The sequence below is a fragment of the Hemicordylus capensis genome, chromosome 3 (genome assembly GCF_027244095.1).
Source record: "Hemicordylus capensis ecotype Gifberg chromosome 3, rHemCap1.1.pri, whole genome shotgun sequence".
NCBI lineage: Eukaryota > Metazoa > Chordata > Lepidosauria > Squamata > Cordylidae > Hemicordylus > Hemicordylus capensis.
The window spans coordinates 90,792,923-90,806,184 of record NC_069659.1 but is presented as its reverse complement, the minus strand read 5'-3'; the positions used below and the strand labels follow the sequence as shown (position 1 = coordinate 90,806,184).

General features: G+C 40.7%; 1 protein-coding gene across 2 annotated transcripts in view; it reads right to left on the bottom strand.

Moving 5' to 3' along the window:
• Window positions 1–312: 312 nt before the first annotated feature.
• The window catches only part of MORC3 (MORC family CW-type zinc finger 3), a 51,693-nt gene continuing 38,743 nt past the window's right edge, over window positions 313–13,262 (bottom strand). For both annotated transcript variants that reach the window (XM_053305282.1, XM_053305283.1), the window contains exons 14-17: window positions 11,914–12,083; window positions 10,942–11,785; window positions 4,583–4,746; window positions 313–1,434 (exon numbers count right to left, since the gene is read on the bottom strand). In XM_053305282.1, the coding sequence (XP_053161257.1) occupies window positions 1,281–1,434; window positions 4,583–4,746; window positions 10,942–11,785; window positions 11,914–12,083 (1,332 nt within the window). In that variant the 3' untranslated portion in view covers window positions 313–1,280. The remainder of the gene's footprint in view (window positions 1,435–4,582; window positions 4,747–10,941; window positions 11,786–11,913; window positions 12,084–13,262) is intronic.

The window sequence follows — 13,262 nt, the reverse complement described above, 5'->3', positions numbered from 1 at the left end:
TACATGCCCTCCAACCACTAGGTAATACTATCAATTTGCCCTCATCCATCTCTAGGACAAGTTACAATTTAAGAAAATAATAAGCAGGAGGGATCCTATGTTCAAGTCTATTGTTGCATTAGCATCAGGCAAAGAATACATCCTTCTAAGCAGTTTGTGCTGTCAAACCCTTCACAATTGCTAGCGAAGAACAGCAGCAGCGCAACCTTCTCTGGGATATATGAGATTGTGCAGTGGGTAGCGCACCCTGCTGTTCTCTGGGCTGAAAGCAAACTGATCATAATTCAAAGGAAATAAAGAATATTATGCATGTGGATTTGGTTTTGATTTTATTATGAAAGTTTTGTATTTACCCAGTTAGTTTTAATTTGTCACTCAGAACACCAGAATGTGTTTTTGCCATTTAGTACAAAATATACATATTTCATGTAAATAAAAACTTATTTCCATTTATTCACTTTTCTTCAAAGTGTAATTATACTGTATAAATTTAAATAATATTCTCCATACAGATAAAATTATTTTGTCCAGACTAAACAGTACATTCATCTATTGAAGAATAAGGTGAGTTATTAAAAAAAACACAAAAAATTAGAAATTGGGGGGGAAGAACTCCTTTAAATCATATGAACATTTTATTTGAAAAACATCCATATCTTTAAAAAGAATCACAACCTGATATTAAGACAACTGAATTGCAATACTCTTGACCACTATATAATGTGAAATCAGGTATCTAAGCTCAGACATATAGGCCACTTTTGAAACACTGGCAAGTTAGGAGTTGTGTGTCAAAATTGCTGCTGTCCCTTAAAAAACAACCCATAAATAGCAGCATTTACATCATGGGTTCCAACTTTTGAATGCAATATAAAAATTAAATGAAGCTGCTAATCTTTTTATTAAACAAAACACAGCTTGATATGAAACACAATAGCTTTGCAGTTCTCATTATAGAATACGTGATAAGGTATCAAAATTTAAAAATACTCACAGGCCATTTTTAAATACTAACATGTTGGGGAAATGCTACCGGCCAAGTGGTCAATGTTCCTTTTCAAAGAAACTTAAGAAGTATACAACCTTATAACGACTATGGTAATTTTTGAATGCATTATAAAAATTAAACGCATCTGTAAGAAATGTTTAAAATTCCAAAGTGGTAATACATCTGAAGCATACAAACTATGCTTTAAATGAAATGAACAAATTGTCTTTACAGATTGGAAACTGTACAATAAAATAAAATATTGAGCAAAAGTATGTTACAGCTTCAGGAATTAAGCACTACCAATTTCATGCATATGCTCTACAACTTGTCCTAGAAGTTCGTCGACTACATCAACATCATAATTCATTTGTTGCAAATCAAGATCAGGCATGATTGTTGCAAGTAGTTGTCCCACATTAATTCGCAGGGATCGCAGCTTCATGCTACAGGAAGATAATTTTGAGCACATTAAACATCTATTTATGATAAATCATCAATTTAACTTACATTGATATTTTTAACCAATAATAGATACTGATACTATAGACCATCTTGTCAATAGTTCTGTTTCTTGAAAAATGCAAGAAGTTGAAAATAGTTTTGCTAGGCTGCAGAAGCCACCAATACAGTTTACACGTTTACAGTGTAAATTTCAGTTATAGCTTATGAACTAAAATTTAAACATATTTTTAATAATTTAATGTATCCAGATCAAATTAAGCCAAGCATCTTATTTCTAATAGTGATGAGCCAGATGCTCCCAGGAAGCCCACAAGGAGGCCATGATGATGAGAGCCCTCCCACACATATCTTTATAACATGAAGTTAGGTTGCTGGATGAAGTATTGTTTTAACTGAACCAACATTAGGATGACAGCACATGTGACATTATGCGAGAGTCAATGAGGATTTGTTTAGGGCTGTAGTTTTCTAACAGAGTTATTTGGGGCCCTTTGTTTAGGGTTGTGGTTTGCTAAGAGTTATTGGGGACCCTTGGGTTCCACAGAATATCATAATGGGTTCCTTGCAACATTTGGCTGAAAAATATTCTCCATTGTATGCTGCCTTTATTGATTTTAAGGAGGGGGAAAAATGCAAAAACCCCTGGACAAAGGACTTTGTTTGGATACCTGCATATATTGGCTTTTTACTTTTCAATTGCATCTTGTCATTCTATTTGGTATCATGTTATTGTATGTCTATATGTGCTATCCATATGTGGTTGATTGTTTTCATGTGTGTTGAGAGCTGGTTATTCATTTAGCACTTATTTATTTCTATTTATTATTCATCATCATTCTTTGTCCATGGGTTTTTGCATTTTCCCCCTCCTCCATTCCATGGACCCTGGTTTTTTTCTTTATTGATTTTAAGGCAGCATTTGATTCAATACCCAGAGAGAGATTATGGAATAAACTTGCTAAAACCTCTATTGACCATAGGCTGCTCCATCTTATTCGCATGTTGCACGAAAATACCTCACTGAGGGTGAGATGTAGTGCTCTGGGTCATCTGTCACCTATTCTGACACTGAGGAGGATGAAACATTCTGACACTGAGGAGGGTGTTTCAGGGATGCATTTTGGCACCATCCCTTTTCAACTTGTACATAAATTCCTTGGTGGAATGTATGGATAAGAATGATTTTCATCCTCCTCCGCCAAATTAGTATGTAAATCTATAGTGGTTTTACTTTATGCGGACGACACAGTTATATTAACTAGAACAGTGGTTGGCATGAGAAAAGCTTTGTGCAAGCTAGCTCAATATTTGCGAGGAGGAGCAACTAACTATTAATGTTCATAAATCTAAGGTCATGGTGTTTGCAAAAAGACCTAAGCGGCATGTATGGAGGATCAACGAGTAGGTTATTGAGCAAGTTCGAATCTATAAATATTTGGGTATAGTGTTCAGCAAGAATGGGTCTTGGACGGCGCATTTGGACTATGTTATAACTAATGCCCCAAAAAGTGCTTCGGTCATTTTAAGGTTTTTCCTCTCCAGAGGTGGTCATCATATCCCTGCGGCAGTCAAGGTATATGAAGCCGAAGTTCTTGCGCAACTGTTGTATGGCATTGCCATTTGTAGTCCACAATCGTTCAAGTTAATGGAGTTGGTTCAATCTAAGTTTATGCGTTCCTTATTCTCTGTGCCTCGCTGTGTATCAAATGTAATTTTGCAACTTGAGGCTGGCCTGGAGTTATATATTTAATTTCTGGTGTAAAATTGCGTTTTTTCCTAAAGGCCTGGCGTGCTGGAAGATAGTTTTAAATCTACTTGGGGAAATCACATTCATGTTATGCTAGTCAGGTATGGTCTCTCAGTGCAGCTGTTAAGATCTTTGGGTCCTGATAATGCTAAGAGGTTTATTAAGCAGCGTATAGCAGATGTTGAAAAACAGAGTGACCTTGCACAAATTTCTACAGGTAACTTCTTAGCTAGTTTTACAAATTATCCAAAACCTACATAATAGTTATTCAATTTAGCTACCAAGTCCCAGAGAAGAGCCTTCTCCCTTGCACGATGTAATGCATTACCATCAACTGTAGTAGAGGGCAGGTATAAGAAAATTCCTATTAACAATTGGATTTGTCCTTGTGGCCAAGATGTAGAAACAGTGACTCATGTTTTGTTATATTGTTTATTCTATAAGGATATTCATTCTGAACTGATTGCCCCTCTTTTATTGAATATCCCTGGTAGAACTGAGAATGGGTATGTTTCTTTTCTGTTAGCAGACTGTAGTGAATATATAACACTGAATGTGACCAAATTTTGTGCAGCAGCAGTCAAGATTAGATCTAAATTGTTTGAGTAAATGGTATTAGAATGATTGGTTCACTAACTTCCCCCCCTTTTCTGTATTTTGCGAAACGAGTTGTATTGTCTTGCTTTTGCTATGGGTCATTGACCATAATAAAGATTAATTCATAATGGGTTCCTTTATGAAAATATGAGTAACAGTAGACAAGCTTCCCAAAAAGTCAGCTTATTTACCATTACCCACTTATCCCTCCAGTACACAGTTACAGAGGAATGTTGGAAGAATTCTAGATTGCCCTCTATGGATTAGGAATGTGCACGGAACCATGGAGGGTTGGTTCGAAGGCGGTGGGAGTGCCGCTTTAAGGATGGGGGAGGGTGCACTTACACACACACCCCGCTGGCACTCGCTGCTGTTAAAAGCCTTCGGGGCAGCAGCATACCTCCCTGCCGCCCCTTCCGCCTCCTCGGCCGGAAGTACCGTTGCGTACGCACATGCACCCGGTGTTCGAACCTGTTCGGAGATCTGTAAAAGGTCCTCCAAACAGGTTCGTGCACATCCCTAGTATCCATATGGGGCAATGGTGAGGTCCAAAAGGTCCAGCAGTGGCCCTTCATGAACTGATGTAAGCCCTCTTGGATTCTTATGTGCCCCAGAATCCATTTCAATATACTGATGTTCTTTGGTAGATGAGTTGATATGGAAAGAGTTCCCTGAAGACAAGAAATTTGAAAATCAACAGATATGATTGTCTGCCAGTTAGTAATACTGCAGGTCCAACATGCTTTTCTATGTTCATATCTGATCTAACAGTAAGAAAGGTATACCTTTCTCCATCAGGATAATTTCCAGGGTCTTCAAGATTATTAGCCACAGTGTCATTTGTGTGTGCCACGATTTGCGGAACTGAAGCTTTTAACTGTGCAATTTCAGTTTTAAGCTCTTCACACTGAAAACCTAGCTGAGTTTTTTCCATTTCAAGTAGTTCAATCTGAAAGAGACAAATCAAAGTTTTACACTTCTGAAAGTGTAGCAGCTAAGAGTATGAAGTACAAACCAGGCAGCTGCCTGTTAGAATCTCAGCTCTGCCATGAGGCCCCTAGATAGGCTACTCCTCTCTCAGCCCCCAAACTGCAACACAGGTTATCTTACAGGGCTGTCATAAGGATCAGAAGACTCAAAAGTGCTTTTTTAAGAAGCTAAGTAACATCAGAACAAACTAAGCATTATAACACCTCCAGACCGATTAAAGAAACCATCCATACCAAAGTGTTAATGCTAGAAATTGTTCAATTTTTTTTTTACTGTCACATGATATATCTGATAATCAGCTTGTACTTGGCAGTTATTGGGAGTCATTCTCCCCCAATTCAAGCTTTAGTCAAGTAAGGTCATGTGTGTAAAGGGGAAACAGAATTCAAACAGCCCAACAGATTCTGTGCTTGAGTGCTTGCCTTGATGGGGCAGACTTCATGTTTCAACTGCTAGAGATTCTATTTTATCCATTTTGACATTCCGATCAGTCAGTACCAAGTATAGCTACATATGTGACAGGCACTTGGGATTAACAGGGCATTTCCACATCAGCTAGAAACCCTAAAGTTTGGGTAGTACAGAAGCCTGGAGACCTGGACTGTACACAGAGTGCCTGGGTAAGAAAAGGGTGTGTGTGTGTGTGTGTGTCTCAGAGCGTGAGAGAGAGATTCTATGAGAGATGTATTTTTAATTAGACCTGCTTCTTTAGGGTTGTCTGCATTACCTTCTGAGTACAGATAAGTGAAGAAAAACTGAACAAAGTTCTTGTTGGAAGAGTGCCCCAGCCTGCAAGCAAGAGTGTGAGCGCGTGCGTGTGTGTGTGTGTGTGTGTGTGTGTGTGAGAGAGAGCCTAAATTCAGAATAAGCCAAATAGAATAAAACTTTGCAAGTTTTCCACATTGAGCTATTTGCACTGAACAGAGTGTAAATTATTTAAAAACTTAATACAGTGCTTTGAAGAAAACTCAGTTCTTCACTTGTGCAATACTGCTTCAGACTGAAGAATTAAAAATACATCCAGTTCTGTATACACAGGAAGGCTCTGGGATCATACTTCTCAAAAATGTCCCTATACCTTACGGCAAATGGGTTTTGAAACTGAAGTTATATTCAAAACCAGTCTGTGTAGTGGGGTGGGGCTTAGCATTAAATAATGCCAAAATATTTCACTTCTGTGCCATATTTCAAGTGGATGATGTATGCATATGGAAGTTTGCAAATCCACCAAGAAACACGCTTTCTTACACATAGAGTGGCCTGTAGGGGGCACTTTCCAAAATGGCTCCACAATGTTATTGTGAAAGTCCCTCAGCAGGCCTTAGAGCCTGAATGCTGTAAATGTGCCTTTCTTCAACCTCCTCAAGTGGCTACCAATAATCCCCAATAGGTTTTCCCCTCCAAAACTGACTTAATGCATAGGGTTTTTAATGCCATTTATGTGACAAAAAGACCTAAAAACTCACATTGCCTTCAGGACACACTAAAAGCAATACGACCCTTTCTTTAAACTCTACCCCATTATACGCAACCACCAAACTATCAAAGTTAGTAAACCTTCTGTTTCAGATGAGAGTCAAAAATGCTTTCAATTCTCACTCATGTTGTAATTGCAAGCTAGAGCGCCCATCTTAACTTCCATGCCATATAAACTGTAAAGACTTTGTGCAGTCTTGTATATTATGCTGTTTTAGAAATTAGGCTCTATGACCCACAGGTAGGGATGCATCTAGTCAGAAATTCAACAGGTACAGCTTCCCAGTGTATATATAGAAAATGTCAGAAATTTAACAGGTTAACCTAGTCACAAACACTTCCTACCAATACACCTGGTGGATTTCTGGACAAGGCATAGTTCTTCCCCAAATTGCTATGCTCTACAGTAAATATTCAGGCAGAAATTCAAGACATGTAGCAGTTCCACATATCATTCCTCTAGGAAATCTTTCTTCCCATTTCCCACTCCCTTCAGGCTTCTGGCTGTTCAAGGGCTTTCTTGGCCCTCAGTCTAAATCTAGAGTTCTTAATCTGAGGTTCATGGATTCCCTTGGGTGTCCATGAGGTATATCCAGGCGGCCCATGGAAAATTAAATATATAATTAAAGATAGTTCCCCCAAAACATGGGCTCACACCCTCATTAATAGTGCAGAGGCACAGTGTGCAAAGTGTCTCCATAGTGTTTAGTAAAGCAATGTTGCACTGGATGCACGGGGGAAGCAATTTTTGCCAACACCCCCTCCCCCTAGAAGCACTCTCTAATCTGGGAGTAGGTCTCTGAGGATACACAGCCCTCAGGGTCCTATTTAGGAGTAGCAGAGAGCGCTCCCAAGGTTGTGGAGATCAGCAAAAATAGCCTTCCCAAGCATGCTGTATGACTCTGCATTACTCAGTGCTGTGGTACAACTTTGCATGCTGCCCTTCCACAATGTTAGTGAGGAAGTCAAACTATTTATGATCAAATATGGTATGTCCTTTATTTTTTGTGAATTTTAATTATCCAATTGCTATTTATAAAATTATAAATGGGGGTGGAGGATCTATGGATAATGCTTGTACTTCTGGGGAGTCCATAAGTACAAAACATTAAGAACCCTTGATCTAGTTGGAGGAAAGAGGAAATCTTCCTGATTTTATCCATTGTATTTAACTGCATGCTAATTCAAAAGAAGAGGAACTGGTTGCCCCTCAGAACATGCCGACACATTCCTTCCAGAGGGGTGGGGGAGAGAGAGAATGCTCTAATATATATGCCCTCAAATAGCATTCATATATAGAGGGGGAGAGGAGATGAACATGTTTATGAATTATGTTCTCTTCTTTATTTGGCTTAACTGAATAGATTAGCTGCTGCAGTTGTTGCTCAAAAATTTTGAGATTTAAAGGGGGCGGGACCCTTTCCTCTTAAACCTTTAGCTGCTCTGAAGTTCTTTTGCTCTAGAAGCGTGGGGGTGTGTGTGTGAGCATAAAGGGCTCAAGTTGTCAGAGAGTCTCTGCATCCCTCAAAACCATGCATCCCCTCAAAACCATCCCTGGAGATAATACAGAGAGAAATTCTCTCTGACTCAGAGTTGTGTGTGTGTTGAAGGGTGGCATCCTGGAAACCAGGGAATGGGGAGCAAGACAACTCTCCATAAAGGATACAGGGAGTTAGATGATCCCTATGGGGAGTTGCCTTGCAAGCAGCCTCATCAGTATGCAGCTGAACCAGAGAAAAATTCTAGCTGATTCAGCAGCAGGTCTGGTTTTTAGGAACTGCATGTTGGAAATTGGTGGGCTGGAAAAGCAGGGCATTCCCCCACGGGGGACCCTCTGACCCTGTCAGTCTCCTTCAGAGTGTTTCTCCACTCCTCTATCCCCTGATGCCCAGCATGCAGACCCCCAAAACTACCCCTCCCCCAGTCATCAGGACTGGGGGAGGTAGCGCACACATTGAAGGGCAGCATCCCAGACATCAGGGGATGGGTATGTGTGGCAAACCCCCACACATAGAGAGAGACACTCACCCTGTGGGTTTCTCATGATGGACTGCCCTGTTTCCCTCATCCTCCAGTTTCTAACATGCAAGCCCCTCAAAACCACCCACAGAATGTGAGAAAAATGTAGGAATTCTGACTCAGTTTGACCAGCCAACAATTGGGGCATTCCAACAATTTCTTTGTTGGCTCCTGGAAGGGAGATATCGAAAAATCCCCTATAAAGAACCCACTTGTCCCTGCAAATCGGAAGATACTGAAAGGAGCTCATGTGCTCCTTTACTGTCAATTTTACTGAGATATAAGGCATAAACATATAACCCCCTTTATTAGTTGCCATCCAGGTTGTACAGATTCTTTTTAACTTGATTATATTTTAACAGACCAGAATGATCTGAGATCTTATAATGTGTCTAAGTTCTGTTTAATAGCCAATAAAATCCGCCAGGAGTTCATTAAAAATCATTGTTAACTGTGTTTAACTATGTGCTTAACTATTGTATCATAACCTTGTTTATTTATTTTTCTGGGCTTCTCTTTATATATTGTGCTGGTCAGTTACTGTAATAAAGGAATTGGATTTTCTGTTGGGTTTGGTTGTATCAGATCTGATTCAACATTTTCCATCATGCACAGGTGTAATATTTAGGCTCTACAGCCTGTTGAGGGACTTTCACCATTATATTCCAGAGCGATTTTGGAAAGCACCCCCTACAGGCCAGGGTATGAATGAGAGTGTGAGTGTGAGTGAGTGAGAGAGAGAGAGAGAGAGAGCACGCAAGCATGTGCGAGAGCGAGACTATGTCTCTTGGTGGATTTCCAAACTTACATATGCACACAAAATCTACCAAAAATATGGCACTGGTAGCAAGAAGTGAAATATTTTTCTGCAAAGCTCCCACACTAGAGATAAAGAGTAGAAGCCTGCTGTTCAAAGGAGAGAGAAAAAGAAAAACCCTATTGGGTATGTCCAAGCTTAAAGAAGCTCTTTGGATTTTGCCCTAAATATTTACCCAGGCATATCTGCCTGCTACACTAATGTAGTATCATACAGTATTTCAGTGTAAGAACACTTACTAGAAAGTTAAATCTCTTGAACTCACTGGGAGTGATTCATATATAGAATTTACATATTTATTGATCTGACAAAGGTGCAGGTAAATAGCACTTAAAACACTCTGGCACTGATCCAGCAATTCTTAATATCGATCTATCCAAACTGGGAGGCAGAATCAATTCAGTTCTTGAGATATTTCTGGTACTTAACAATTCCAATTTCCTCACACTGTGCAGGAGGAGGCAATGGTAAACCCCTCCTGTCTTCTACCAAGGACAACCACAGGGCTCTGTGGGCGCCAGGAGTTGAAACTGACTTGATGGCACACTTTACACTTTTAGGCAATATGTGGCAAGACCCACCCCTGCCGCAGCCAATGAAAACGTGGGCCAACAGGAGTTGGAGGTGCCTGGAGTGGCGCAGCCGACAGGCACACAGGCCGCGAAGCCAGAGCCTGGCATAGTGTGGGTGCCCTGGCTTGGAGATGCACTGCGGGCTGGGCAGAAAGGGCCTCAAGGGCAGCTTTGGCAGTGGCACCAGAGGAGGAGACCACTGCGACCCTGCTCAGGCTCTCACTGAGGAGCAGGAGTGGGACTCGGGTGAGGACGGAGACAGAGGGAAAGAGAGAAAGAAGGGCGGGAAAGAGAGAGGAAGGAAGAGGGGAAGCGAGAGATAAAGAATGAATGAAAAAGAAAGAAACAAGGGAGAAGAAGAGAGGGAAGGAGAGAGAAAGAAAGTAAGGAAGGGAAAGGGAGGAGGGGGAGAGAGAGAAAGCAAGCCTTCAGATGGCGTGAAAGTTTGAGGTCAGAGAGCGATGTCGGGTCATGTCAGGTGTCAACATAAAGGACAGGCTTCATCGCCCCATGGGTTGTTTGGCTGGAGAGAGAAGGGGCGAGAGGAGGCTGCTGGGGGGGAGGGGCTGGGCAACAGCAGTGGAGGGCCAGGATTGTGTGCGGGCCCCACCCCTGCGCCACTCATCCCACGAGAAGCAATGAGTGAGTGGGAGAGGGGCCCCACTGAGGGTTGCTCCTTTCTTTCCGAATCCCGCCCTGCGCTGGCAAGAATGGGGGGGAGGCACTTTGGGGGGGGCTGTAGTGGGTTGTCAAAGAGAGCAATCAAGTACTAATGCGCAGATGCTCTGTGCAGGTTAAGCTAGTGTATAAACACACACACACACACACACACACACACACACACACACACACACACTCACTCACTCACTCACTCACTGACTGCTGGTTAGGTAGTAACACATTGTACTATATCCAGGATATAGGATTTTAGTGTAGTTGTGTCTGCACAACAGTCCCCTAAGCAAAAAAGGTAGCAGCAAAGACAGGTGTTCCTGTTTTTGGCATTCAGTATGAACTAGACACTCCCTCTCCGATGAGGCAAGTTACTCCAGTAACTCATTTTATCTGTTCAAAATAGTGCTCAAACCAGGGTCATGATGCTCTGTCTCAGAATGGGTTGTTTAGTTTCTAGCTTGGAACAGAACCCCCTTTTAAATATTTTAAAATATTTAATAAATAAATAAATATAATATTTATATTAATTTAGTGCTGAAATAGCTGCAGAACCAATTCACCCTGTGTTTTCTATGTGCAGTATAACTAAACTTACCTCACTTTTATATTGGTCTCTTTCAATACTGCATTTGTCCAGTTGTCTGAAAACGTTATCAAGTTGCACGGCCATGTCATCTACTTCACTTTTATTCTCGTTGTTACTACATTTACTGCATTCAGATTTTAAATTCTGCAAAGAATTACACTGTTCTTTCAGCTTCTGCATCTCTTTTAACGCCTGCTCATAGAGAATCAGTATCTCTCCTGGACTTCTCTCTTTAATATTTTCTAGTTCTTCATCTGGTAGTATAACATCTGTTTCTGTTGACTGATGACACATTTCCTTTTTAACACGTGAATCATTCATTTCCACTACTCTTTGCTCTAGTGTCTTTACCTTTTTGGACAACATATCACACTGCTTTTGGTATTCTTCTCTTTCTCTGTTGGCTGCCTGAAACTGAATTCTTAGTTCATTTACTTTCATGTCCATATCCACAGAAGGAGCCTCTGAAACATCACCAGGTTCTAGTAGGGTTATTTCAAATTCAGGTTCCAATCTGGACAGCTGTTTGTCTACATGGTCCTGAACTTCTTCCTTCTTTACCACAAGCCGCTGTATTTCAGTTTGTGTTGCAATGGTTCCTTTTGAACAGTTTGTTTCTGAACAAGCAGCATTGTTCTCGGAACTTTCTCTCTCAATAGCATTCTGATCCACATCACCACCCTCAACTTTTACTATTGTGATGTCACAATCTGTTGTTATGGGTTTTGGAGTACTGCTCTCTTCCAAGATGATAACATCATCATCATCCTTTTTACTCTCAAATGCTTGACTAGTCACCCTTGTGATCTTGAAAGGTAGTGGTGACCCAGGATTAGAAAGTTTTCTTTTAAAGCTACAGAAACAAGAAGGAGCAGAATTCATATGCACATTTTTTCTTTAAAAGAAAAGCCTCAAATGTAATTTTAGTAGGAAAAGGGTGAGAAGAATAAATTGAGGTGTCTTAGTGGTTTATTTACTAACCTGTTTTCAGCATCAGAATGAGGTGAAGAAACTGACGTGTTTGATGTGTTTAGAGATCTTGTAAGAGAAGTATTTGAGGCATCTATATGCAATCTTGGAACACTGTCATTTACTACTGGAGGTGTACTGGACAAGGCAGAAGATGTTTGTAGACACATTCCATTATAATACTAGGTGGGAAAGGAATGGATTCATTACAATTAGAGAAGGAAAACCCCCTTTCACTTTCATCCATTCCCTCCATCCTTTCCTCCATATGATTTAACGAACAGGCTCCATTACTGTATTGCTCTCAGCTTACCTGTCCACTAATAGCAACTAATGGTTGCTATTGTTTGCTAATGGTGCATGGAACACATTTTGCATTCTGTTCAGATTGCGGAATGGAAAAATACGTGAACTGTCCCATCAGAACAACCAGTCAAGCCAGTTGTTCCAATGGAACAACCGCTGGTCCGTTCCCATTGCCATTTTGGATTTAAAAATGGCCACTGCACATGCATGGCTGCCATTTTAAAATCCAAAGTGGCACTTAGACTGGGGTTGCAATGTTCCACCTCGGAATGGGTAGTTCTGAGCTCAGAACACTCAAAACAGCCTGTTTTGAGGCGGAACGTCCCAACCTTGGAATTTTGTGCACACCCCTAGTTGCTACTGAAGTTCTCTTTCATCACGCTCCCTAAATGCCATGTAATTTTCCTTCTGTCCTTTACCTTCTACTTGTGGAGCATGGCATTCTTGCTGCCTCAATTTTTATTCCTCCCTACAATTTGGGTTCCATCCTCTTTGCTTCACTGAAACTTCCCTCACCAAAATCACTGCCAATCTTCTCACTGTTAAACCCAAAGGTCTGTACTGTGTCCTAATCCCCCTTATTATTAAGCAAGCACATGTTTATACTGCCCCATATCCAAATTTCTGGGAGGTTTACAATTTTAAAATATAAACAAACAAAATCAATTAAATCTGTTTAAAATATAAATAAAAAACTTTAAAACTATGGACTAAATGTCTGATTAAACAGGTACGTTTTCAGATTTTTCTTTAGAACATTCAGAGATGGGGAGGCTCTAATTTTGTTGGGAAGCACACTCCAAAGTCTTGGGGGGAACCCTAGAAAAGGCCAGGTTTGGGGTCGCCACCAAACAAACCGGTGGCAACTACAGTCAGACCTCCCCTAATTTTCTTAATAGGCAGTAGAGTTCATGAAGAAGGCATTCTCTTAAATAGGAAAACACCTCCTCCTCCTCTCTGCTGCCTTTTGATACAGTTGATCACTCTCTCTTGCTCATCTACCTTCATGTTCCTGGTACCATGACTATCATCGTCTGGTTCTCTTCCTAACAGCT